A 26,457-nucleotide genomic window follows, 5' to 3' on the forward strand; every position below is an offset into this window, starting at 1 on the left:
GTTCAATCCCTGGTGGGGAACTAAGATCCCATAAACCATGTGGCGCAGCCAAAAAAAAAACAAAAAACAGTTCATTGGACATGACTAACCTCTGCTGCCATTAGAGGGACTTGGGATCCTGTTGTTGTATGAAAACCATTAGTTGTAATTATTTTCAATATAATAGCACAGAAAATATTAAATCTACTCATGCACTCGTCTTTCTTTTCACATTCAGACAAACTTGAATATGAAATGTGAGTCAATTTTTAATGTTCCACAATATGTTATTATTTTCATACCCTTCCTTTGGCTGTTGCACCTTCTTCAGTAAAATCAATAGTGAAAATAGCTTTATTGACACGTATATAAACACAACCAGACCTAGAAAAATGGACAAGAGAGAGCATCAGCCGCTTAACATTTTTCATCTCCGTCTTCTCCCTCACTGTCATCGTCACAATAAAAGATGTCTCGAAACAGGAAGACTGGCTTGGGGGTGGCCGGGGTCTGGATCTCAGTCCCTTTTTTCTCCATCTTCTTCTCTAATTTTTCTTTAAGCAACGGTAGACTAGTCTCATAAAGGTAGTCTATAATCTCTAAAGAAAAGAAATTGAATCTTGAGATGATCTGACAAAGCCTCTTCCCAAGGTCAAAGGACGGAGGGCGCGGACGACGACAACGCATTGCTACTGGCATTACTGTGTGCAAGACCTGGCTCTAACTGCTTTATTCATAGTCACTCATTCAATCCTCTCAAAAATCCTATGAGGTAGGCACTATTGTTCACCCGTTTTTCAAATGAGGCATAAAGACATTATAAAACTCATCCAAAGTCATAGAGTCAGGAGGGCGAAGCCAGGATTCAAACCCAGGAAGTGGTGTCTGCTGAACGCAAGGAGCATTTTGTCACACACTGCAGGGCGGGGTGTTACCCGAACCAGCGGTTCCCAAACAATGATGCTGGGCAGGCCACTGGCGACTCACTTGTGAGCTTGTTAGAGAAAAATCTAGCCTCTGCACCCAGACTAGAGACTAGGATCGACTGGGTCTGGGATGAGACCCAGGTATGTATCTTTTTCCCAAGTTCCCCACCCGACTGTGATAGTCCGGGTTTGGGAATTACATATGTAAACCACCTACAAATGGCTGCAGAGAAGAAACTGTATGTCCAGTTTTTTGTGGATCAGTGTGTGTGCAGGCATGTGGTGTGAGCGTGTGCATGTGAGCACGTGTGCTGTGCAATCCAGAAGCACTCGCAGCTACTCACCCAGTGCTTGCTAAACGCCCGGCGGCCTGGTGACCACCCTTTTCAAGCTCATTATCTCATTTAGTACTTTTGAAAGTCCTGTCAGGTAGGGGTTATAATTTGCCAATTTTCACCGTTTTCCATTTGAAGAATCTGAGGTTCCCAGAAGTCACTACCCAAGGTCACACTACCAGCGTGTGTCCCCATATGCTGCGTTTTTAACTATTCAGATATCGAAAATACTGACCTGGAAAAGTCTTCTTCTGCCAAAAGGGAACACAGGTAGCTTTCAGCTTATAAAATTTAGTTTGGACATAAGATGGAGGAACATCCCTTTAGAAAGGAAAAGGTGTCAAAAAGTTAGTGGCAGTTTAAAAATTAATCATTTCAGTCCTGTGTACTAAGTGCATTGATTGAGGGGTGGTCTACAGATCTAAGTAGCTTTCTTAATCCTCATGTCTATACATGTGAAAAATAAGACACATATGAAAAGCTACTGTTCATCTGGCTAAACACACACACACAAAAGGAAGAAAAACAGCAGTCCAACAAGACGGATTCTGTCTAAACTAGAATAATCTAAACTAGCAGTTGGGAAGACAAGGTGTAACACTAGCTCACAGGGGCTGATGCTAACATTGTCTTCAGCCCCACCCTGAGGGCTCTCCGCAGAACAACAAATAACCCTCACCACCACTCTGCGAGGGGGCTCCTACGCTTATCCCTCATTTTGGAGATGGGGAAACCGAGATGGCCAAGATCTTACAGTGAATAAGGGGGGAAGGGCTGGGACTTCAATTGGGTCCACTCCAAATTCTACTTTTTTCTTTTTTCTTTTGATATCAGTTTTTTTTTTTTTTAATTTATTTATTTACTTATTTATTATTTTTAGCTGTGTTGGGTCTTCGTTTCTGTGCGAGGGCTTTCTCTAGTTGCGGCGAGCGGGGGCCACTCTTCATTGCGGTGCGCGGGCCTCTCACTATCGCGGCCTCTCCTGTTGCGGAGCACGGGCTCCAGACGCGCAGGCTCAGTAGTTGTGGCTCACGGGCCCAGCCGCTCAGCGGCATGTGGGATCTTCCCAGACCAGGGCTCGAACCCGTGTGCCCTGCACCGGCAGGCAGATTCCCAACCACTGTGCCACCAGGGAAGCCCGATATCAGTTTTTTTTTTTTTAAATGGAAGTATAGTTAATTTATAACGTGTTAGTTTCAAGGGTACAGCAGAAAGATTCAGTTATACATATATATATATATTATTTTTTCAGATTTTTTTCCATTATAGATTATTACAAGATATTGAGTATAGTTCCCTGTGCTATACAGTAGGTCCATATTGTTTATGTATTTTATATACAGTAGTGTGTATATGTTAATCCAAGACTCCTAATTTATCCCCCTACCTCCCTCCCGCTAACCCTTTGGTAACCATAAGTCTGTTCTCTATGTCTGTGAGTCTATTTGTGTTTTGTAAATAAGTTCATTTGTATCAGTTTTTTAAGATTCCACATATAATTGATATCATATGATATTTGTCTTTCTCCGTGTGGCTTACTTCACTTAGTATGATCATCTCTAGGTCCATCCATGTTGCTGCCAATGGCAACATTTCACAAATCCTACACTCTTAACCACTACATTTAGGATAACTATATATTTGTCACAGTGCAAAGGCAGGGGTCTGGATTTTTTACTTTACAAAGCTAAATAAAGTGGATGCTTACGATATTCTGGAGAGTCAAATCCATTTTCCATTTACAATAAGTAGGACGGAAACAACCACATCTTAAATATTTTTTTAAAGTGAAAATCACTAACTTCACTTCCTGGGCACTCACTTCCTAAGCCATAAAAGCATGGCACATCTGTTTCAGTAATTAATTAATCTAGTTGTTATACGATTAGTGGGAATAATTGGATCTGCTACGTATGCGGAAGTACAAGACGGTCGGGCTCTTTCTACGTCTTCATGGCAGCAGCTGCCTGCTGCATGTGCACCGTGTGCCACGCACTGTCTCCTTACTGTCGTCCTCATCACCGTCCTGTTAAACCACTTCGCAGATGAGGAAACCGCGACGCAGAGGCAAGTGAGGGAATGACCTGCCCAAGGCTGGCTAAATTATGAGCAGAGTCCCAGGACTTGACGCCCGGTCCATCTGACTGCAAAGCCCAAGTTCTAGGGCATCTATGCCTTCCCTCTTCCCACAGCGCCCTGCGCCCAGGTTGTTCTGCAGATCAAAGTTCAGGCTTCAAGAAGTAACAATAACTGATCTGGACATTTTCAAACATGTCCAGATAGTAGGTGTTACATCTCATTAGGTGGAGATGCTTTCTTTAAAATCCTGCCTAAATAATTCACAAGGGAGGCTTAAAGAACCTGAAGAGACCGAACTTTTAATTTAATTATTTTCACTGTTTTAATTCATTATTAAAACTTTGAGGATGTACTATTTCTAATGGTATTTGACTGGATGCCATGATGTCTGTTTTACAGCTTTGAGATTTCTAAACCTTAACCAGAACAATCAATATTTAAGTATATAATTCTACTTAAAATCATTAAAAACCCATTTTAATTTAAGAAATGTGATCTGAGGCAATGTCACAAGATACACATTTATTGGAAAAGTCAGATTTTTCAAAAGCGGTTGGATATTACAAAGGGAGGGACCTGTCGACATGAATACTTCTTAGCATGGGAGCTGGTGGGGTACACAGCAGGATACCCTTCCTTCAAAGCCCCTAACACCCTCCCCTCTCAGGGACCCACAAACCCAAGAGCTGGTGCCCCACCCCTGAGACGAGCTAGAAGAGGAAAGGGTTTGGAACCACGGGCATGTGTCTGTGACTCCCAACAGGGCCTGCCACGAAAAGATTCCAATTCTCCAAGTTAAAAAAAAAAAAAAAAAAGGACAGATTGTTCTCTGTCCATAATCCGGAGGTGTAAATAACCAACCAGCAGAACCAGTTCACACCCTTCCTAATGGATCAGTGACAACCTCACGCCAGCAGCCACGTTTCTGAAAGGCAGCCAGGCCGCGGCAGCCCTGTTCCCCTCAGCACCCTTCCCAAACTAAAGGCCAGACAGTCCCTCAACATCCCCACCTCCCAAAGCCCACCAACCCCTGAGCCCCGCGATGCTCAACAATTCGCTTTGCTTAGAGGGACTGTGCTTTGCCAGCCAGCTCTCCCTCGCTTGGCCAGCAGTGAATTCAGGTCTTCAGAGTGGTGGCCTCTCCTCCAGTGGCAGGAACTGGTTGAAAACGCAAGGACCGTAGCGGTGAAGGCAGACAGCGACAGCTGATGAAATCTCACTCCTCGGATGAGAAATGCAAATGAACAGCACACCAAAACCACTGAGGGAAACCCGAAGAGGAACAGGAGCTTGATGTGGTCTCAAAATATCTCCCCGTGGCCATTTCTTTTCACCAAGAGAAAAACTTACTTTTCTACAGTGGGGCAGTGTGGCAGAGGCCGCCAGAGCCAGGGGATCAGAATCAGAACCACATGCCTCATGATGGGATGTGACCTGGTGACAGAGACACAGCCTCCCCCGTGACTGATTCCCACGTAAAATACAAAACCCGAATCTAATGGTGAGGAAGCATCCGACAAACTCCCCAACTGAGGCAAGTTCTCCAGAATGACTAGCCTGTATTTTCCCACAATTCCAATGTCATAGAAGACAAAGGCATTAACAGATACACACTACTGTATATAGAATAGATAAACAACAAGGACCTAGTGTATAGCACAGGGGACTATATTCAATATCTTGTAATAACCTATAATGGAGGGACTTCCCTGGTGGCGCAGTGGCTAAGAATCCGCCTGCCACTGCAGGGGACACGGGTTCAAGCCCTGGTCTGGAAAGATCCCACGTGCCACAGAGCAACTAAGCCCGTGCACCACAACTACTGAGCCTGTGCTCTAGAGCCCGCGAGCCACAACTACTGAGCCCACGCGCCCAAAGCCCGTGCTCTGCAACAAGAGAAGCCACCACAATGAGAAGCCAGCGCGCCACAACGAAGAGTAGCCCCCGCTCGCCCCAACTAGAGAAAGCCCACACGCAGCCATGAAGACCCAATGCAGCCAAAAATAAATAAATAAGATAATAAATAAATTTTAAAAAATCTATAACAGAAACGAATCTATAATGGAATCATTTTGCTGTACACCTGAAACATTGTAAATCAACTATACTCCAATCATTAAAAAAAAAAAAAAAAAGAAACAAAGACAAAGGCAGAAGAACTCTGTGGATTAGAAGACACTAAGGAGACAGATCCTGGACTGGATCTTAAATCAGGGGGAAAGTGCTATAAAGGACATGACTGGGACGATGGGTGAAATTTGCATGGGGACTGTGTTTTAGACAATAGCAGTTCATCAGTGTCAGGTGCCCTCAGTAGGATCACTGTGCTGATGCAGAATAACAGCCTTGCTGAGGACGTGTCGTCCACCACTAACACTGAAACGGTTAAGGGAAAGAATCCCATTCCCTTGTAGAAGGGAGCGGGAGAGGGAGGGAGGGAGGCATGATAAAGTCAACGTGGCAAACGGTAAAAGGCTAATTAGGGGCAAAGGGACCGTGGGTTCTTCGTCCCAGTCATAGCCGGCGTGCTCCTTGAAGCTTTTAAGAGCCTCTGCACGCATTTCATTCACTCTTCTCAGGTGTCTTGGGGTGGAGGTAGTGGTTGGAGCGGAGGGAGGGTTGGTCTGATTTACCTGGTCCGGTACTTAGACAGGGGGTTCCCAATACATACGTACACAAATACAATTTATAGATGAGTTCCATAGGCAGCAGGAATTTCAGTCCTGTTCTTCAAATCTGAGAGGCAGTCATTTATTAGAACTCCTCTCTGATTTTTTCATTAGCTTGATATTAATATTAAACAAATGGCCTTACCCTATGGTGCTAGCAAGATCTTCCCAGTCTATTTCATTAACATCTTCCACGTTTGTTTCATACAACCTATGAGAAAAAATAGAAATTAAGTTTTCAAGCCAAAAATCAACATGATGGACATCTTCATGGACTCGCAGAATATTAAGAGCTGGGAGGCCTCAGCGTGTTCAGCCCTGTTCCAGCTCCCTTGTTACACAGGCCCAGTGTCACTGGCATGCTAACCCAAGGTCAGCCCAAGGTCATGGGGTGAGCTACAGACCAAAAAATCACCGTTCTTCCTCCTGAGCCCTTTGCATCTCCCACCAAGCCTAGTAAAAAACACAACTTCACAAGGAACTATATTCAATATGCTGTGATAAACCATAATAGAAAAGAATGAAATATGAAAAAGAATATATATATGTATAACTGAGTCACTTTGCTGTACAGCAAAGGTTAAACACAACATTGTAAATCAACTATACTTCAGTTAAAAAAAAAAAACAACACAGGGACTTCCCTGGTGGCACAGTGGTTAAGACTCCACACTCCCAATGCAGGGGGCCTGGGTTCGATCCCTGGTCAGGGAACTAGATCCCACATGTATGCTGCAACTAGGAGTCTGCATGCCACAACTAAGGAGCCCGCCTGCTGCAACTAAGACATGGCGCAACCAAATAAATAAATAAAGTATTAAAAACCAACCAACTGGGCTTCCCTGGTGGCGCAGTGGTTGAATCTGCCTGCCAATGCAGGGGACATGGGTTCGAGCCCTGGTCTGGGAAGATCTCACATGCCGCGGAGCAACTAAGCCCATGAGCCACAACTACTGAGCCTGCGCGTCTGGAGCCTGTGCTCCGCAACAAGAGAGGCCACGATAGTGAGAGGCTCGCGCACCGCGATGAAGAGTGGCCCCCGCTTGCCGCAACTAGAGAGAGCCCTCACACAGAAACGAAGACCCAACACAGCCAAAAATAAAAATAAAAAAATAAAAATAAAATAAAATAAATAAATTAAAACCACACAGTCTTGTTTAAAACAAAAAACAAAAAAAAAACCAACCAACCAAACAAAAACACAACTTCACCATTCAATGTAGACACACAAGAGCAGTACACATGTGTACTCAGCACTTACTATGTGACAGACACTGGGTTAAGACCTTGATACCCACTAATCCATTTACCCTCAACACCACCTGATGAAGCTGGGGGATTATGTCCTCTCCACAGGCCAGGAATCAGGGCTGAGAGCTCGAGTCATTGGTTCAAGGTTTCATGACTCATAGGCGGTACCCACATTGGAACCCAGGCCTGCCTGACGTGAGATGCCCTCCTCGGCCCTGCTGGTCTCTGCTGTCTCTCTGGTAGAGGAGAAAGGGGAAGGCAACCGCAGCCGGGCCAGCGTGGAGAACGAGGAAGCCCGCCAGTGAAGGAGAAGCAGGCTTCCTGATAGAGCGCAAGAACGATGCAGCCGGACAGCGCGGCCAGAAGCCAAAGGTTTCTTGTGCTCTCTGCTGTTCCGCACTGGACACAAGCCCAGGTCCAGTAGACTCGTAGACTTTGTAAAACAGGTCCATGTCTCCCTGTCCATCAGGGGAGGGAGGACCCTGCACGGACCAGGAGCTCAAAGACAAAACGAAAGACCAAGCAGCAGTGACACCAACTAACGCCTGCTAGAGAGCAGCAGGGCTCGGCCTGAAGTATTTACCTCCATTTTCCAATGGACACAAGTAAGCGATGTCTATGTGAAAGCCTTAAAGACTAAAACAGCTATGTTGATTGAGGGCATGCTACGTTTTACAGGCCTTATTTCATTTCTTCTCCCAATAACACTAAGAGGCAGGTACTATTATCATCATCCTCATTTAAGATGAACAAACCAAGACCTAGAAAGGTAGGAAACACGTCCAAGGTCATGCACGTAGAAAGTGCTGGAACAGGAATATGAACCGTGGTAATCTTACTGCAGATTCTGCTGTTTAACAACTACTCTTTGGCTAGAGAGAAAAACATGTAAAATATCGTCACTTTCTATTTCTGTACCTTTCAATGAGGTTGATCTTGGCCTGTAGGGCATTAACTCCCCGGTATACGTCCCGACCATTTGTCATCCTCTTGGTTAGAATTTCCATCCTACATTGAAAGAAAGAAAAACAGTTTATTTTCAGGGGTAAAGTTTCCATTAAAATGTCCTTTGTTTGCCTCATTTAAATTGTCCTTATTCAGAACCACTTCATAACTTTCGCAACTCATCACTGCTAACATTTACCACCATCAAGAATATACCTTTTTTTTTTTTTTAAATGGGAAAGGGTAAATAAAGAGATAGAAAGTTGATGGTTATTGAAAATGAATGATGGATACAAGGAGTTCTAAGTTGGTGTGTGTTACACAATTTCCATAATAAACAGTTAAAAAAAAGGCGGCGGCGGGGGAAGAATAAGCCTGCTTGCAGGTGCTAAAGGGCGCTGTGTAAACTCAATTTATTTTTGCTTGCTTATAAAACAGAGAGACATTGCTCTTATTACCATTACAAGTGCTGAAACACCAAATTACACAGATTTAGTAAAGTGATCAATGATTCAATGATTCCTCGAAGGTCCAAAGTTCATGGCTGAGGGAAAGGGTTCCCTGAAGCTCCTAATGAGAGCAGCAGCCCAATTAAAAATATTTAAAAAGTGCTTCTCTTGAAGAGTGACATTTGTCACAATCTGATGGACAGATCATGAGCTGTGACATTTACTTTCTTGAGAAGGGAGGTGCATGACGCACTCACACAGAAACTGACACTGTTTTTACTAATAGCCGCCCACCTTCACTGGTTTGAAATGTACCCATTGATGCCATTTCAATGTTTCATGAAGTAAATCTATGTTCAGTGGTCAAGTTTCCTACTTTTTTCTTCAAATTAAAAAAGAACCCTTGCATGTTATTTAATTATGCTGATTCTGAAGCACGGCTCCGCTTCATCATTTCCCTGTTAAGACACTGACATATCATCTTCCAACTGAGGCTTTATAACCCACTCCTTTTTAAAAAATTAATTAATTAATTAATTAATTAATTATTTTTGGCTGTGTTGGGTCTTCGTTGCTGCACACGGGCTTTCTTTAGTTGTGGCGAGCGGGGGCTACTCTTCGTTGCGGTGCACGGGCTTCTCATTGCAGTGGCCTCTCTTGTTGCAGAGCACGGGCTCTAGGCACGCGCGCTTCAGTAGCTGTGGCACGCAGGCTCAGTAGTTGTGGCTCACGGGCTCTAGAGCGCAGGCTCAGTAGTTGTGGTGCACGGGCTTAGTTGCTCCGCGGCATGGGGGATTTTCCCAGACCAGGGCTTTGAACCCGTGTCCCCTGCATTGGCAGGTAGATTCTTAACCACTGCGCCACCAGGGAAGGCCCCACTCCTTCTTTTTTTAAGTCTAAGATATAGGGGTAGAAAGGGCTCTGGTTCCTCCATATTACACACTTCCCCCCCGCACCAAACATTATCTGTCCTTTGGAGCTTATTTCCTGAGGGTAGTCTTCTAGTAAAATAAATACTCTAGAGCAGAACTGTAAGGTATATAAACAATACACAGTGTAATCTAGGCGTTTGCTTTTAACGTACAACACGCCCACTCTGGATTTCATTCTTCTTTAATGGTCAAGATGATGGAGCCCCCTTTATGCAGGAGGCCTGGGTCATGGGCTGTAGAACCACTGCTTCAAGCTGTCATGTTGCAGCTGAAAGTTAGCTCGGAAACCCTCCAGGGCTGGGAAAAGCTACATCAGGCAAAGAACGTGCAGCAAGATCTGGACTGAAACTACTTCTTCGTGATGGATGTGCCTAAAGATGATCTAGGATGAAGAGTATGACTGCCCTGCTTTGGATGAAGACAGATGAACCGCTGAATTCGAAAGCTAAAGTAAAAAGGTGGAGCCATTACTGATCACTACGCTTGTGATTTCCCTCCTAAATGTTCAGACGTTAATTTTGTATTTTTTTTCATGCTATAAATAGGTAACAACCTTGTTTTATGAAGAAAGGGACAGAGTGAAGAAACCAGAAGTCAATATTCAATATTAAGAAGATTCAAGTTCTGTTTACAAAACAGAAACAGACTCACAGAGACAGAAAACAAACTTATGGTTACCAAAGGGGAAAGGGGGCAGGAATAAATTTGAAATTGCAGATTAGCAGATACAAACTACTATATATAAAATAGATGAACAACAAGGTCCTACTGCACAGCACAGGAAACTGTATTCAATATCTTGTAATAAATTATATTGGAAAAGAATAAAAACATAATATATATGCATAACTGAATCACTTTAGTACACCAGAAACTAACACAACATTGGAAATCAACTATACTTCAATTAAATAAATAAATAAATAGAATAAAAAGGTTCAAGTTCTTTGTGAAGAAGCCACACAATGAATTAGGGCTGGTTAAATGCTAACTTAAATCACCCATTAATATTGAAGTGGTCGGAGTAGCGGATTAGAGAGGATCATTCTTGACCTACTCTAAGGCTTTCCACGTGGCAGTTACAGATATTCTTAGTAACCTCAGCAGTCCACCCCTCTCCGGAAGTTGCTGAGGGAGGGCCAGGGAATGCATCTTGTTGAAATTTATGTAAGAAGCCTCAAACTTACCACTTACTTTTACACTGCATCCAATTCCTGGTTTCCACTTTAGCCTCCACTTCTACCCAGGATATGCCTTTGTAGAGTTTTTCCCTAACAATTGACAGGCGGCCTTCAGGATTCTCTTGGAGTTTAGAATCCATCTCGTTTAGCTCCTGGGGAGACATTTTCTTTAGAATCACTTCTTCAACAGCTTTGATTAGTTTCTGGGTCTCCGTCTTGCTCCAAGCACCATGATTTCTTTCTGTTGACATAAAAGGATGGTCTTGAAGTTGCTAATCTATTTGCTTTCAAACACAATATTAACAGCAAAATGATAATGATGGATATCTGTCATTGGATATCTCTGCAAACCCACAGAAGGTACAACACCAAGAGTGAACCCTAATGTGGACTGTGGACTCTGGGGGGTTAAGATGTGTCAAGGTAGCTTCATGGATTGTAACAAATGGACCACTCTGCTGGGGGGTGTTGAGAATGGGGGTGTGCTGTGCATGTGTAGTGCAGGGGCTAAGTAGGAAGTCTTTGTACCTTCCTTTCATGTTAACTGTGAACCCAAAACTGCTCTAGAAAAATAGTCTTTTTTTTTTTTAATTTATTTATTTTCTTTATTTTTTTGGCTGCGTTGGGTCTTAGTTGCGGCACATGGGATCTTTGTTGAGGCATGTGGGATCTTTTGTTGCAGCGCGGGCTCTTTGTTGTGGTGCATGGGCTTCTCTCTAGTTGTGGCGTGTGAGTTTTCTCTCTCTAGTTGTGGTGCATGGCCCCTGTAGTTTGCGGCACATGAGCTACAGGGCGCGTGAGCTCAGCAGGTGTGGAGCGCGGGCTTAGCTGCCCCGCGGTATGTGGGATCTTAGTTCCCCGACCAGTGTCCCCTGCATCAGAAGGAGGATTCTTTACCACTGGACCACCAGGGAAGTCCCAAAATAAAGTCTTTAAAAACAAAAAGATAAATCAGACACTTTTCAGAAGACAATGGGCAACATCTCAATTACACAAACATAAAACTATCAGTTATGGACTTCCCTGGTGGTGCAGTGGTTAAGAATCCGCCTGCCAATGCAGGGGACACGGGTTCGAGCCCTGGTCTAGGAAGGTCCCACATGCCGTGGAGCAACTAAGCCCATGCGCCACAACTATTAAGCCTGTGCTCTAGAGCCCGCATGTCAGAACTACTGAGCCCGTATGCCACAACTACTGAAGCCTGCGTGCCTAGAGCCCGTGCTCTGCAACAAGAGAAGCCACTGCAATGAGAAGCCCGTACACCGCAAGAGAGAGTAGCCCCCGCTTGCCACAACTAGAGAAAGCCCGCGCACAGCAATGAAGACCCAACGCAGCCAAACAAAACAAAAAAAACAAAACAAAACAAACTATCAGTTACATGCAAATCAAAATGAAACCACGAAAGTGGCCATAGATTCTTTTTAAGAACCAATCACACACATACACACACACACACACACAAAACCAACTGCAAAAAAAAAAACCTTTCTTAAAGCAATCTTTTTTTTAACTTCGAAAAAGCTGTTCTTCCTGTTTCTAAGAGTAATACCTCCTGCAGGAAATGGTGAGGCTTCCAAACATTTAGGGGGAAGAGAATAACCAAACGACTTTCATGTTATATACATAACTCTCCCCAAGAGTTTCTGGAGTGACATTAACAGCTGCAGTGATGCCACCACAGTACTTGATGAAGAAGGCACCTGTGAATTTCTTTTTTTCTTCTTTTTTTTTTTAATATTTTGCTCTCATGAAACTTTCTATTTTTTTTTTTAATTTTTAAAAATTTATTTGGCTGTGTTTGGCCTTAGCTGCAGCACGTAGGACCTTCGTTGTGGCGCGCAGGTTTCTCTCTAGTTGTGGAGCATGGGCTTAGTTGCTCTGCGGCATGTGGGATCCTAGTTCCCCGACCAGGGATCGAACTCGCGTCCCCTGAAGTGGAAGCGTGGATTCTTAACCACTGAACCACCAGGGAAGTCCTGGCACCCGTGAATTCCTAAAGCTAGTCCTTGGTGCAGGGCGTCAAAAGCTTCTAAGATTCACTCTTCTTGTCTAGATGCTCACAGTCATGCTAAGGAAGGGGCCGCAAACTGGCAGGCTACAAATATCTTTGATTTGACCTACAGAATGTTATTGTTACTATTTCCCCAGTAACAATTTGGATGAATATTTAAAAATCAAAAGAATCCCAAGAGGGGTTTCCCTAGTGGTGCAGTGGTTAAGAATCCGCCTGTCAATGCAGGGGACACGGGTTCGATCCCTGGTCCGGGAAGATCCCACATGCCGCTGAGCAACTAAGCCCATGAGCCACATCTACTGAGCCTGTGCTCTAGAGTCCGTGAGCCACAACTACTGAAGCCTGCACACCTAGAGCCCGTGCTCCGCAACAAGAGAAGCCACCGCATTGAGAAGCCTGTGCACCGCAATGAAGAGTAGCCCTTGCTCACCGCAACTAGAGAAAGCCCGCACGCAGCAACGAAGACCCAACGCAGCCATAAATAAATAAACAAATAGATTTATTTATTTAAAAAATGAGAGTCCCAAGAAAAAAAGATCTTGATTTCACACACACATGCAAATCCAGATGTTTGCTTTACTTCTTGGAAACTGGCAGAATTGGCTGCGCTGAGTCTTCACATGGCACCGGTGGCCGGAGTTGGTGGCACAAAAGGCGTGGTCTCCACCACCTCAGAGTTTACCATGTGCGGACATGCAGACACCTGCCTGGGACCCGCTGCACGGCTCTGCCTGCAGGGCCGGAGCACATGAGCCTCTGGGCTGAAGCTAACACCCACTAAGGACTGTCTTCTGAAAGCAACTGGGGACTTTTTAATGTGAAGAATATAACCAAGGGAGCTTTTTATGAAAGAGGAGAAGAGACAAGAGATGACGGACACTGGTTTTGGGAAACGTCCCTGACTAACAGGCCCTCCCTGTGATGGTTTCCCTGGCCACCTTGGGGAAGGGACCTTGGTGGCCCAGGCTCTCCTGCCCACCGGCTGAGTGGGTTTCAGTTTACCTGGCAGTTAGAGTCACACTGAAAGCTACTGAAATAAGGTGTGGCAGAAATCAGTCTGGTGAATAAAGGTTGCATCAATATGCATGAAGAAATAAATGAATCAGTAAGAGAATGGCTGAAAAAGTGATGACTCTCTCAGAAGATAGGCCTGCAGAGATGCCTGGGCCCTGGGCCGTTCTGGGCTGATTCGTTCACCCAAGTGGGCTCTAGAGACCACGACTTACGACTGCTGATCTGGGAGAACTTCAGGGCCACAGAGAGGCTACTTCGAGACACCATCTCACCAATCTTTTTCCAGTCGTTTCCATGGAGGGACTGGTATATCTTTAGCTTCTCGGTATCTCCTTTGCTATACCTTAGAGGAAGGGAAAACAGATCACAGCTGAGCATTAACCACAAGCTTAAAACCACTATTCTCACTGCAGCATGCTGCGACGCTGGGAGAAGCCGTATAGGGCGGGCTGTCAGGAAACCAGCTCAGCGCAGTCCTACCAAGGACCTGCGCCCAGATACTTCCTGTCTCGGCATCTCAACCATGAGCATCCTGTAAGTCAGTCACCGCAGTCCCTGGCTCACTTACACAGAGCCCAGGGCAAATAATCCGATCATGCTATTCCCCAGCCAAACCCATAAAGGCTTCACACAATAAAACCCAAACTTTTGACTGCCTGCAAAGCTCGGCGCTCCCTAAGTTCAGCCCCATTGGCCTTATCGGCCTTTCTCACCTTGGAGCCTCCGGACCTGTGGTGGGAATGGCCTCCCTCCACCACTGGAAAGCTCCTGCAAGCTCTTCAGAAGCAGCTTAAATGGTGCATCTTCAGAGAGGGCTTTCCTGACCACCTGGGCTGGAGGTGCCCTGCTGTCCTCTCCCACAGGACACTCTGCTGCTCTCTCACTGCCCCCGTCACCACTGGCAACTGTACACTCGTGGCTTCCCTGGTTTATCTGACTCTTCGTCTAGGCCACCACTGGCCAATGGAAATATGAGCCACAGATGTCATTTAGAATTTTCTAGTGGTCATGTGAAAATTAATTTTATTTAGTTTTTTTTAAGATAATTTATTGGCTCACGCAATTGAAAAGTCCAGATACAGGTGGGCCCTAGGGTTAGCTTAATCCAGGAGCTCAATCAAATCACCAAGGACCACTTTCCACCATTCCACTCTGCCTTCCATGTTTTTGGTTTTTCTTTTTTGGCGGCAGCATGCGGCATGTAGGATCTTAGTTCCCAAACCAAGGATTGAACCCACACCCCCTGCAGTGGAAGAACGGAGTCTTAACCACTGGACCACCAAGGAAGTCCCTAATTTTATTTAGTTTTAATGAATTAATAACATATTTTATTTAACTCAATATATTTAAAATGCAGCCATTTCAACATGTAATCAGAACTGAAAAGTATGAATGAGATACTTTACATTCTCTTCTCCACAACAAGCCTTCTAAGTCCACTGTATACTTCACTCTTCAGCACATCTCAGCTTGGACTAACCATAGTTCAAGTGCTCCATGGCCACGTGAGGCTGGTGGTCGCAAGGATGGACAGCACAGCTCTGGAGGGGAAGTCCTCGGAGGGCAGGGACCCTGTCAGTTTTCTACATTTTGGTACCCGTAACGCTTGACAGACAACAGATGCTCAATAAAGATGTGACATGGACTTCCCTGGTGGCGCGGTGGTTAATAATCCGCCTGCCAATGCAGGGGACACGGGTTCGATCCCTAGTCTGGGAAAATCCCACATGCCGCGGAGCAACTAAGCCTGTGTGCCACAACTACTGAGCCTGCGAGCCACAACTACTGAAGCCCGTGCGCCTAAAGCCCGTGCCCCGCAACAAGAGAAGCCACTGCAATGAGAAGCCCACACACTGCAATGAAGAGTAGCCCCTGCTCGCCGCAACTAGAGAGAGCCCGTGCGTAACAACGAAGACCCAACGCAGCCAAAAAAAAAAAGGACAGCTGTCATTAAGAAAAAAAGATGTGACAGATGCCTTAGCACAAATCTGTCACAGTTTAAGGAAGTAAAGATGTAGGAATCCCACATAAAAGCAAATATATTAAAAGAAAAGAACTAAAGTGCACTGTAATATATGTGGATTTTGAGATTAAACGTCTTAAATGTTTAAGGGAAGAAAAAGCCATCTTTATGACATTTTATAATTCCTTTTTGGGGGGAGGAAGAGGGGCCAGAAGTGGTAGTTTATGTTATTACTAATGCAACAGAAAAGCAGCCCTAGTAAAATACTAACCATTTCTAATGAGGGTGATCCACAACTACCGTGGGACAGTAAGATCCTAGCATTCTCAGAAATGTACCTAAAATGCAGAGCATGGTGAATAGAGACGCGAAATCCTTCACCATTAAGAATCAAGCTTTTTAGCAGTTTCCTTTACAAGGCAAGCAGGGTCTTCCTGAGATTTAAAACAAGACTTAAAGGTACCCTTGAAGCAACAAAAAAGAGGACATGAGAGAAAAACAGAGTGTACAAAAATGAGGAATCAGGTGTACTGACCTCCATGGCCCCTTGGAGCCTTACAATTCTTTGATTTTTGACTTTCTATGGTTTTTTCACTTAAGAGTTCCTTAAGTTGGAAAAATACTTTAAGAGTAAGTGGTCATCACAACACAAATAATATGGTAGCAATGAATGAACTTTATTATCAGAATGACAGACTTTCATTATTCAAAAAATGTCATTTCCCACAGTGATGTAACAGGTAGAAAAACATGTTACCTCATTCATTTACCAAAAGCACCTTTTTGGTCCCATTTAAAATGTCACCTTTAGTGAATTTCCTTAAACTACACAGCGGGGGCTTGGGAAAAAGGGAGGGCAGGTTTCAGTCTGTGTGGAGGCACCTTTCCTCTACTTCAGGTTTATTTTCTTTTGGTAAAAAGTTTTAAAAAGAAGCCAAGGTCATATCAATGTTAAGTTCTGATAGTACCTATGTCCTGATTTAAAATCACGGTGCTAAGTAGGACCCAACTGGCCCTGCCAGATTCACTCCATCTGCCTCCTGGAAGTGAGATCAGTAGTTGAGCCCTAGGTGGCTGTCTGGGCCCTCAAGGGTAGGAGCTGATGCTTTCTCCCTCATCCTTTTGTCCTTAAGCAGAGTGCTTACCCACCATTGACGCTCGGTCTACATTTGTTTTATTTGGAATGTTGGAAACAGACCATAATTGGGTATTTTATTTAGGAAAAAAGGGAGGAGAGAATGGCTACTGCCACATGAAGCTCTGCATTGATGCTACCGAATCACACTTAAATGACCTCACACAAGTGCTCACTCCCACCTTCAAATATTTACTGAAAGCCCAAAGCACTGGGCTCAGTGCTGAAGGGCACACATCACACTGAGAAGGAATGTCTGGGTTCACAAGGAGCTTACAACTTGGGAGACTGCTGAGAAAACTGCATGGGTAACGGTAAGAGGCAGTGCCTGGGGAATGCTAAAATGAAAGCATAAAGTAAAAGCCAGGGATTTAGAAATGGGAAGATGACAAAAGATTTATTCAAGAGGTGGAAACCGAAAGGGTCTTTGGAGACATACACCTGACGACACATCTGGTTTCACACACGAAACTCTTCACGATTTTGTTGTGTACGTTTTGATTTACAGTATCAGCAAAGACGAGAGAAATGCTCTGCTCAAGTTTTTTCTTACCTGCCTTTGTAATTGTTGACATCAAACATCTTCTTTGCTCGATAGTATACGAGTTTCCAGGGCCGGGCAATGCCCTTACCTAAAGTCGGAAGAGAGGTGGTCAGAGGGACAACCAGAGCGTGGCATGAAATGCGGTCGCAATTATGAAAGAAACCCAGAAGGGCCCCTTTTTACAACACGTGCTATCCTAGACCCCAGGTGGAGGTCGCGGTTTCCTATGTCCCGCAGAAAGCCGTCTTGGGGAGCAGATATACAAAATCCCCAGTTTCCTTGGCGATCTCTGAAAACTAGATGCTTAGTATGTAGAGGCTCTAGCTTCTGGTCTACTAAGTTCATGGAAAAGACCCTTATTAGGCAAAGGGATTTTAACATAATCTGAATTAGGAGGAAGGGGCGCAGAGGTGGAGGACACATGCCAGCAGTTCTCCATAAGATAAACAAAAAACCTTTCCAAATGAATAAGCTTTTTCCTGCTTTGCCACTCTAAAGATGAAAGGATCCCCCAGCAGGGGCTCATTGTTCTGTTTTCCTGTGTGCATTCCACCTAAGAAATTATCCTCTTTAAATTCAAGAGAGATTTTATTTTCCAGTCCAAACCTACATTGCTTCATGACCTTCTAACTTCCCCAGGCTACCTCCAAGAGGAGGGTTCCAGCTCAAAGCACAAATATGGCTCTACTTAAAAAACCTCAGAGACTCTGGTGTATACCAGAGTACTTTTGTGCAGTATATGCAAAAAATACACAATAGAGGACATGAAGAGAAACCAAAACCGTAATTGTTACCAAGTAGGAAAGCTGGAAGCTGATCATCTAATTTGTTAGAAAATCTGTTAAAGCACTATTCTTGGGAGACATGAACACATTCCAAATCCCTGAACGTATAGGCTGGCAATAAAAATACTATTAACGTAGCAGCAGCTAACATGCACTGCGTGTACTGGACGGGCCAGACGCTGTGCTCAATACTCACCACGGTTATCTGCGTAAGGCTGGAAGGCTATGGGTGGTCAAGGCGGCCACAGTTATAAACTTACCAATGTGCAATCTAAACGAGTATTTTCTTTTTAAGTCGGTGATTAGAGATTTCTCCTCTGGGTATCTGTCTGTATACAGCAGCTTGTCTGCATTCTCGATTCCTGTCAGAGACAGAAATTCTTGCACGTTTTTCTCTAACTGCTTATTTTCCTTCACAGAAAACTTGCCAAATTTAATAGCGACACCTAGGATTTGGGGCAGGAGAAAAAGGTACACAACTGTCAACAATGAATGAGAGCGAACCAACGTTTGGTCTTTAGCAATTACAACAGCACCTGTCAGCTCCTCCCCACCTGTCGGGGAGCAGCCCCTGCTTGTGCCCTTGACATTCGCTCTCCTGCAGAGTTCGGCCTAAGCCACAGTGTCCTCCCAAAGTCTTCCCTGGTCATCCCACTCCAATGTGACCTTTCTTGTGTCATCAATTCCTTTTTACACAGTTATTTAAAAAATAAATTAACAGTAATAGATATTTACTAAAAATTCAAACAGTATTGAAATAAAAGTTTAAAAGAAGGCCCCCCCTTCACTCTCCTCTGCTCCTCCTCCCCCCAAGGCAGTGCTGGGAGCTGGTTGGCACAAACATGAACCTGTATATTCTCTATGTATATATATTGGGGGGGGGGGTGGGGACAATGTCACTGCAACTTACGTTCTATTCCTCGTCGTAACTCAAAGCACTCAAGTCTCATTATTATTGACTGCATTACACAGTACATTTTCCTCATCTTAGACTTATTTTAAAAATCTTTTATAAAATACATACTCATAAAAATTTCAACATAGAATAAAGAAATAAAATGGGGTCCTTCTATAGATATTGCTCTATAAATTGTGTTTTTCTTGATCAATTTGTCTATTTTTTTAAAAAACTAATCTTATCAACATGATTAATTCCATAAGGCTAAGGCCCCTCTTTTTACTTTTTTCAATGACCAGTGGCACTGGGCCTTATACAGCAGATACTCATCAGTAAGTACTGCTCACTTGCAGTACACAGCCTTACATTTGTAGTTCATTCTGAAATCCAGTAAGCTTTCTGGGAGGTTCTTGTAACACAGTGAAATCAAGAAGGAGACCAAGCTGGGTGTTGCCTGAAGCCAGGCCCACTACAACCAGCTCACCCTCAAATTAATATCCTTGAAATTACACCTCATCAAAGCTGATGATGTTGATATGCGTGTTTTAATTTGATTTCACTTGTGCCCCCCTCCCAGTGCCTCAACCACTTAAGCTCCTCCCCCTCTTCTTCCAGGCTTGATCTTCCAGTCTGTGGATCACCTGGATCCGTTAGCCCCGTTTTTCCTCGCCTCCCCTACCAGAAGTTGGGCAAAGAAGAGGAAAACTAGTGCACTTCATTTTGGTAATTTTACAGTGCAGATAACGATTCTGGAAGGAGATAAAGCTGAAAGTAGCCAAGGGATGCTTTTTGTGAATCTATAAATCTGAATCGCTCACAAAAGAAAGTCAGGGTTATTTACGCATATAGAAAAGTTCAACAAATATTCAAGTTCCACAAGCTTACCCTGGGCTTTAAATTCTTTAAAGCGTCCCAAGTCATCCCGATACATTCGCTTAATTGTAGTGGCAGCCCTCTCCTTGATATCAGGGATGAACTCCTGGAGCTGCCTCACAGCGGAACCCAAATCCACGTCTGAATTATCTGAATCTCTCGAATCTTCAGATAAATATTTGGTTTCAGGATCTTTAGCCGACTCCAAATTGCTTTCTTCTTCATTTGTAGGTCCTAATCTAAGGAGAAAAACTGGATTGATTAACATTGACAGGTCACGTGCCCTAATGGCTTTCAGATTCTTTTCTTACAGTGACTCTCCCTTTGACTACAACAGCATTAAAGCTGGGATCTTGGAGTTGATTCAGTCTGTGATGTCTGAACTCTTTAATGTAGCTTTACTAACTTGGATACACCTCAGAGGCTGCCTGGAAGGTAAACATGTTGCCCTAAGCCCTATTTCCACCAGGCATTGCTTCTTATGTTACTATTTCTCAACTTTATTGTTTCAGATATTGACTTCCTAATAAGCTCAGCCCTCTTCTATGCCCATGGATACTCAAGACACCTCCCCCACCTCCATGAGTTATGTTTTATAATAATGGTTACTAATTAGTTAAGTCAATATTCAGGGTTTACATCGTTACAATTGCTTCCTTGCAGTTAACAACAGCCACATATTTTCCCCTCCGCAGTATAAAGAAAACATAGTTTTCTATGTATCTATCACTAATTCATTCCCACAAACTTTCTGCCAGATGTCCAAAGCTGCTCTTAGTCAACTGCATCAGCTAATCACCCAGACAGGAAACTGAAACAAAACAAAAACAAAACTGTATGCATTTGTCTGAGCAAAGGGTCAACAGCTTTCACAGGTCCACAGCCCCATACAAGTTAAGAACCACAGGCCGAGAACATTCCTGCCTCGTTATCAGTGATCTAAAAATGTCCCCAATGAGATGGCACAGAGGATGATGTGAGTTGGGCCCTCTGCCATTTAACTTCTACGTGAAACTACTTTAAGCCAGGACAATCTAGCAAATGTAAGAAAGTCACAGAGTAGAAATGGGGAGAAAACCTGTCCCGACTCCCAGGAACTGAAATAAAGTGCTTTAAAAAAATTCCTGCATCTATTCACCGGCCAGTATACTTAAATGATAATTATATAAGTAACGATATCTAAATTTCTTTTATTAAGGAGAACCCTAATTAATTCAAGTTTTTTTCTTGTTCCGTAACATTCTAAGTTCTCTGATCCTTTCTCCTATCTCTGTACGTACAGACAAGGTAACTGTGGGGTCTTAAAATTCTTTCTAAACTTGTGCATAGAATTTCAGGGCTAGAATAGTTCTTAGTGAAAACAGAATCTAACTGCCTTATTTTACACATGAAGAACGGAAGGTACCTGCCAAGTTACTCAGTTAAATGTGCACGACATCCTATACATTTGATGGTCTATCTCTTTATGATTTCTGCCACTTACTATGGCCGTGCCGAACAAAAAGGTAACGGGCAGACTTCACACCCAAGACGCACATCATCAGAAGGCTCAACACCCGCACGTTACCTCTGCACCTCTTCCGAACAGGCCTGGGGTTTCTCCTCTTGTGGCCTGGGTTTTGCACTTTCTTCAATCAAGGTACCATTACCTTCCGCTGAATCAAAGAGCGTGTCCTCAGAGCTCGTCCTGAGCACTGAAAAATCACCGCCAGGCGCCACGGCAGTATCAACAGATCTTCTCTTCCTTTTCTTAGACTTTTTCTTGAGGCCACTGGACTCCTGATTGCCCCCTGCAGTGTCGACCTCACCAATCACTTGCGATCCCTCTGAGTGTATGTTCTCAGCGCTCTCAGGCACAGGCAAGGCCTCGAACTCCTGGTCATGTGGACGCTTCCTCTTTCTTTTCTTAGACTTGCTTTGATCTGCAGACACTGGCAGTTGTGCAATTTCACCTTCTTGGCCCATGGGAGGCTGGGGTTTCTGCTCTTGGGGTTCTGATCCGGGCAGGGTGATGCTTGCACCCAGACTTTCCTGGACAGCAACACAGGATGCAACTTTCCTCCGATGTTTTTTATGCTTTTTCTCCCGAACTTTATCATGCAGTTCTGACTCATTTTCACGTGACTCAGTAACTAAATGAGGTTCATCTGCTTCAGGCCCTTTTGTTGACTTTTGCTCCTTGCTTACATCAACGTAAATGACATCGACATCCTTTCTAAAATTCTTTGGTGTGTTCTCAATGTTTTCTTTATCCACCAGGACGCACGCAACACCTGTTTCCTCATTGACTCCCAAAGCACCTTTTCTTCTCTTTTTTTTCTTTTTGGGTATAGAAGTGGCCTTTTCAGTCTCATCGCAAATTTCTGATTTTTCCAAAGGAGAAGAAACAAGATGCTGGGCATCCTTTCTCTTTTTTTTACCCTTAGATATGTCAGCCTGTTCATTTGCCAGGGGGGAGTCTCTGAAACTTTCACGGGGATGCCTCCCACGTCTCTCCTTATGTACAGAATGCTTAGTCTTTTTCTTGACGAAAACTGGAGTGTGGGTTTCCAATCTGCTTGATTCTCCTTCCATTTTATTCCTATAGGGAAACTGAACCACATGGTTTATTTTTGCAGAGCATTTTAAACATTAGCCTCAGGAGAAAAAAAAAATCACACAAAAACGAAACTGCAGGACAAATGACAAGCCTAGAGTCATGATTATAAATTTTCTATTATTCTAAACGTGTAGCAAGCTCACTGTAATTCACTTGTCTGGTTCCACTGCCTTTATGATATGGAAAAAAAAAAATAGTTAATTGAGAACGGTGCTCTGCCATGATGGGGCCCGTGTTCCCCCACGGCCTCATCTTCTACCTCTCCTCTCAAACTCTGTGCTCCAGTTACACGTGCCTTTTTTTTATTTGGTTCCCCAAACATGCTTCAATCCTTTCCCTGGCTTGAGGTCTTATAAATCACGACTCCCTCTCTCTGGGCCGCTCTCCGCTGTCTCCTACCCCACCCCTGCCTCCTTTCATCCTTCAGAGCTTGGCTTGAACATCGCTTCTTCCAGAAAACTTTTAAAGAATATAAACATCATGATATCATGCATACTACGTTAAGAGAATATAAATGTTATGAGGCCGTGTATATTATGTTAAGAGAATATATACATTATGATGTCATGTATACTACATTTAAAACACAAAAAAAGTTTCATGTATCTTTCCTGAATGGATACATACGTAGTAAAACTATGAATACAGCATGGGGATTATAACCGGTAAATTCAGGGATTAGGGACAAGTAGAGAGCCAGTTTCTCTTATCTCTGTAATCTTTTATTTCTTAACTGGAGTAATGAGTACAGGGGTGTTTGTTATATTTTTGTCTACTCTTATTTGTCTACTCTTTTAAAGTGAACTGAAATAGTTCACTTTTTAAAAAGCAAGGGGCAGAACAAGAATACAGACTGCTTTCACCTAAAAACAAGCATAAAGGACTTCCCTGGTGGCGCAGTGGTTAAGAATCCACCTGCCAGTGCAGGGGACACGGGTTCGAGCCCTGGTCCAGGAAGATCCCACATGCCACAGAGCAACTAAGCCCGTGCGCTACAACTACTGGGCCTGTGCTTTAGAGCCCGTGCTCCACAACAAAGAGTAGACCCCGCTCGCCACAACTAGAGAAAGCCTGCGTGCAGCAACGAAGACCCAACACAGCCATAAATAAATAAATAAATAAATAAATAAATGTATTTTAAAAAAACACAAGCGTTAAAACAAGCAACTGAAGGATGTAAACGTACTGTTTAAGTATTTACCAAAAAAAAAGAGAGAGAGAGAGAAAAGAAAGAAACCTTTCCTGACCCCTTGAGCTTGGCCCATTCCCCAAATGATATACTTTCATAGCAAACTATTTCTCTTTTGTAGCATTTAGCCCATCTGTGGTTCAGAGCGGGGACATCAAGTATCCACTGACCTCAAACTAGAAGATCGCCTCTTTGAGAAAGAGGCTGAATGGGCCTTGTTAGTGTCCAACAAAAAGTCCAAGTTCTGCAGTAAGTCGGAATGAAGTTTAATAAGGCTCCAATGTCAATTCTTATACAGAGTATGTGCATTCTGGAGTTTAAGTACAGGAATAGAAATGTACTTCGCAAAAAACATGGTTAAAAATATAATTTTACAAACACGTCTTACAACTCTCCTTGCTCCGTATTGCTTCTGGGTTTCAATTTTTAAGATTTTATTTCTCTGCGACTAAAGGTAATACGTTTACAGGGTTCAAACAGCAAAATAATCTGTCCTTATTTCCCCTCCTTTCTCACAGAGGAGGTAGCATCTGTATATTCTGATCTGCATTTTGCTATTTTCACTTAACAACAGATCCTGGAGACCTCTCTGTGTCAGTGGTCTTTCAAGTCTGAATGCTTAGGCACATTTTCTACAGAAGGTACCTACTTTCTTCTAGGTAGTCAAGAAGCTGTAAGAATTGTCTAGCTGGAAGGATGGGGAACAACAAACATATGGACCGATACCTATAAGCCAAATCTACCAGCCCCAGGATCTCACCTCCAACGGAGGCATCAAGAGCTTTGGTTAAGGCCTTCCTCCCTGGTATCACCCAGAGATGCACACAAACCCCTTCTTAACCCACCTCTTCGCAGCTTCCACCTCCAAGACTCCCCCCTGAGACTGCTCCAGTTAGAGTGCTATGACCTTCGAGCCACTAAATTCAAGAGCTACTTTCCTGGTCCATCTTTCAGGATCTCTCTCTCTCTCTCTTTGGCTGCACCGCGTGGCTTGGCGGAATCTTAGTTCCCCGACCAGGGATCGAACCCGTGCCCCCTGCAGTGGAAGCACGGAGTCCTAACCAATGGACCACCAGGGAATTCCCTCAGGATCTCTCAATAACAATGAACAGAGCAGATAATTCCTTTTAATATTTTTACCTTCCATTAGTTTCTTTCTTTCTTTTTTGTAAATACCTTGTATGCTTCTCCTTCTGGTCTCTTGAACTCAGCACAACATTTTAAATATATAGTCACTTCCCACTAAAACCTTTTTATGGCTTCTCCATTATTCTTTATAAATTTATTTATTTTATTTTATTTATTTTTGGCTGCATTGGGTCTTCGTTGCTGCGCGTGGGCTTTCTCTAGTTGCAGCAAGCGGGGGCTACTCTTCGTTGTGGTGCACGGGCTTCTCATTGCCGTGGCTTCTCTTGTTGCAGAGCACGGGCTCTAGGAGCGCAGGCTGCAGTAGTTGTGGTGCACGGGCTTAGCTACTCTGAGGCATGTGGGATCTTCCCGGGTCAGGGCTCGAACTCGTGTCCCCTGCACTGGCAGGTGGATTCTTAACCACTGGGCCACCAGGGAAGTCCCTCCATTATTCTTAAGATAAAGTCCCAAATCCTTACAGACCTACCATGCCCTTCATGATCTAGTCTAGTCCATGCCTACCTCTCCACCTCTCATTTCTCCCTGGGTTTCAGACATCCTGTCTTCTTTCCGTTCCCAGAATACACCATGATCCTTCTCGTTATCAGGGACTTTACAAAAGCATCTCATTTTCCCAGGAATGCCTTTCCTCCGTTACCTTTCTGCGCTATAACTGGTCTAAGTTTGAAACTCACTTTCTCTAATCCCTTCTGGGTCCCGCCTCCTCGTTACAATGTTTCTCAACAATCCAGCGGCTTCCCTACTGCACTTCGCTCCGTTGGGACCTAACCGGCCTCCTAAGGGCTGGGATCTTCTCGTCCGTCTGGTTCCCAAATGGTTCCCCAGCGTTCGATATATATGGATATACATTTATTCACACTTATTCGGAACATACCACTTCCCGCCCTGCAGGGACGTGCCCAAGCCTGGTCCCGATCCCCTCCCCACTTTGGGGTGCCCTGGAGACCCTGCTCTGCCCCGGGGTGGGCGTTCCGGGGCTGAGAGGGAGGAACGAACGAGAGGTTCCCGAGTGGAGGGGCTTGGAGCGGCTGCGGAGAAAACAGGCGCCACCCCCATCCCTGGGGACCTGGGCCAAAGGCGGGCCTCCGGGGAGATGAAGACAGCGGCCACACACCGCTCGCTTAAGACACGCAAACTGGGAAAAAAGCCGGAGCAACTATAAAGCGCTTTCACCTACCTTCCGAGCGCGTCGCCACCTGCCTTCCCATCCGGAAGTGCTGGGGTCGTGGAAGCGGAAGTGGCCTGCGTCACTTCCGGCCCCCCCCCCCCCCCGGCATCGCGCTGCCGTAGCAGCTCCCTGGCTGTGGGGCTGTGACGCGCGTCGTTTTCTGCCCAGTTTGTTCCCGGGCTTGTTGCGAGCCGGGTGGGACAGGGTAGAGCGTGATCCTAAAACTAAGAAAGTGGGACAGAGCCCTTCCGCCGACTTGCTTATTCATGCATGCATGCCATTTATTCAACAGTTTTTTTTTTGCTGAGGTCCGTCTGCAGTCCAGAAGTGAACAAGATGCTGAGGGCTAACCTGAGGAAGACAGAAAACAAACTAATCAA

General features: G+C 44.4%; 1 protein-coding gene across 5 annotated transcripts; it reads right to left on the reverse strand.

Moving 5' to 3' along the window:
- Nucleotides 1–26,130, reverse strand: TTF1 (transcription termination factor 1). Of its 5 annotated transcripts, none has more exons than XM_036856607.1 (11): nt 26,087–26,118; nt 21,540–22,564; nt 19,985–20,211; nt 18,462–18,647; nt 17,426–17,504; nt 13,987–14,117; nt 10,753–10,987; nt 8,158–8,247; nt 6,134–6,199; nt 1,476–1,561; nt 1–363 (listed from the first exon to the last, which is right to left on the reverse strand). In XM_036856607.1, the coding sequence occupies exons 2-11, from the start codon at nt 22,544–22,546 to the stop codon at nt 242–244; spliced, it is 2,229 nt and encodes a 742-aa protein (XP_036712502.1). In that variant the 5' UTR covers nt 22,547–22,564; nt 26,087–26,118; the 3' UTR covers nt 1–241. The 5 variants fall into 5 exon arrangements, 4 of the variants coding, with proteins under 4 accessions (XP_036712502.1, XP_036712501.1, XP_036712504.1 ...); XM_036856606.1 differs by having other exon boundaries at nt 232–578; nt 26,087–26,130; XM_036856609.1 differs by lacking the exons at nt 1–363; nt 1,476–1,561 and adding an exon at nt 3,829–4,541 and having other exon boundaries at nt 26,087–26,119.
- Between the last annotated feature and the right edge of the window lie 327 nt (nt 26,131–26,457).

The sequence above is a fragment of the Balaenoptera musculus genome, chromosome 6 (genome assembly GCF_009873245.2).
Source record: "Balaenoptera musculus isolate JJ_BM4_2016_0621 chromosome 6, mBalMus1.pri.v3, whole genome shotgun sequence".
NCBI classification, from domain to species: Eukaryota; Metazoa; Chordata; class Mammalia; order Artiodactyla; family Balaenopteridae; genus Balaenoptera; species Balaenoptera musculus.

Coding starts and splice junctions, on each gene's coding strand:
- TTF1 (XM_036856606.1), bottom strand. CDS start 22,546: ATGGAAGGAGAATCAAGCAGATTGGAAACCCACACTCCAGTTTTCGTC. Junction 8,248..10,752: donor ATGCAGTGTAAAAGTAAGTG/GTAAGTTTGAGG, acceptor CTTTCAATGTAG/GATGGAAATTCTAACCAAGA. Junction 6,200..8,157: donor AAGATCAACCTCATTGAAAG/GTACAGAAATAG, acceptor TTTTTCTCATAG/GTTGTATGAAACAAACGTGG.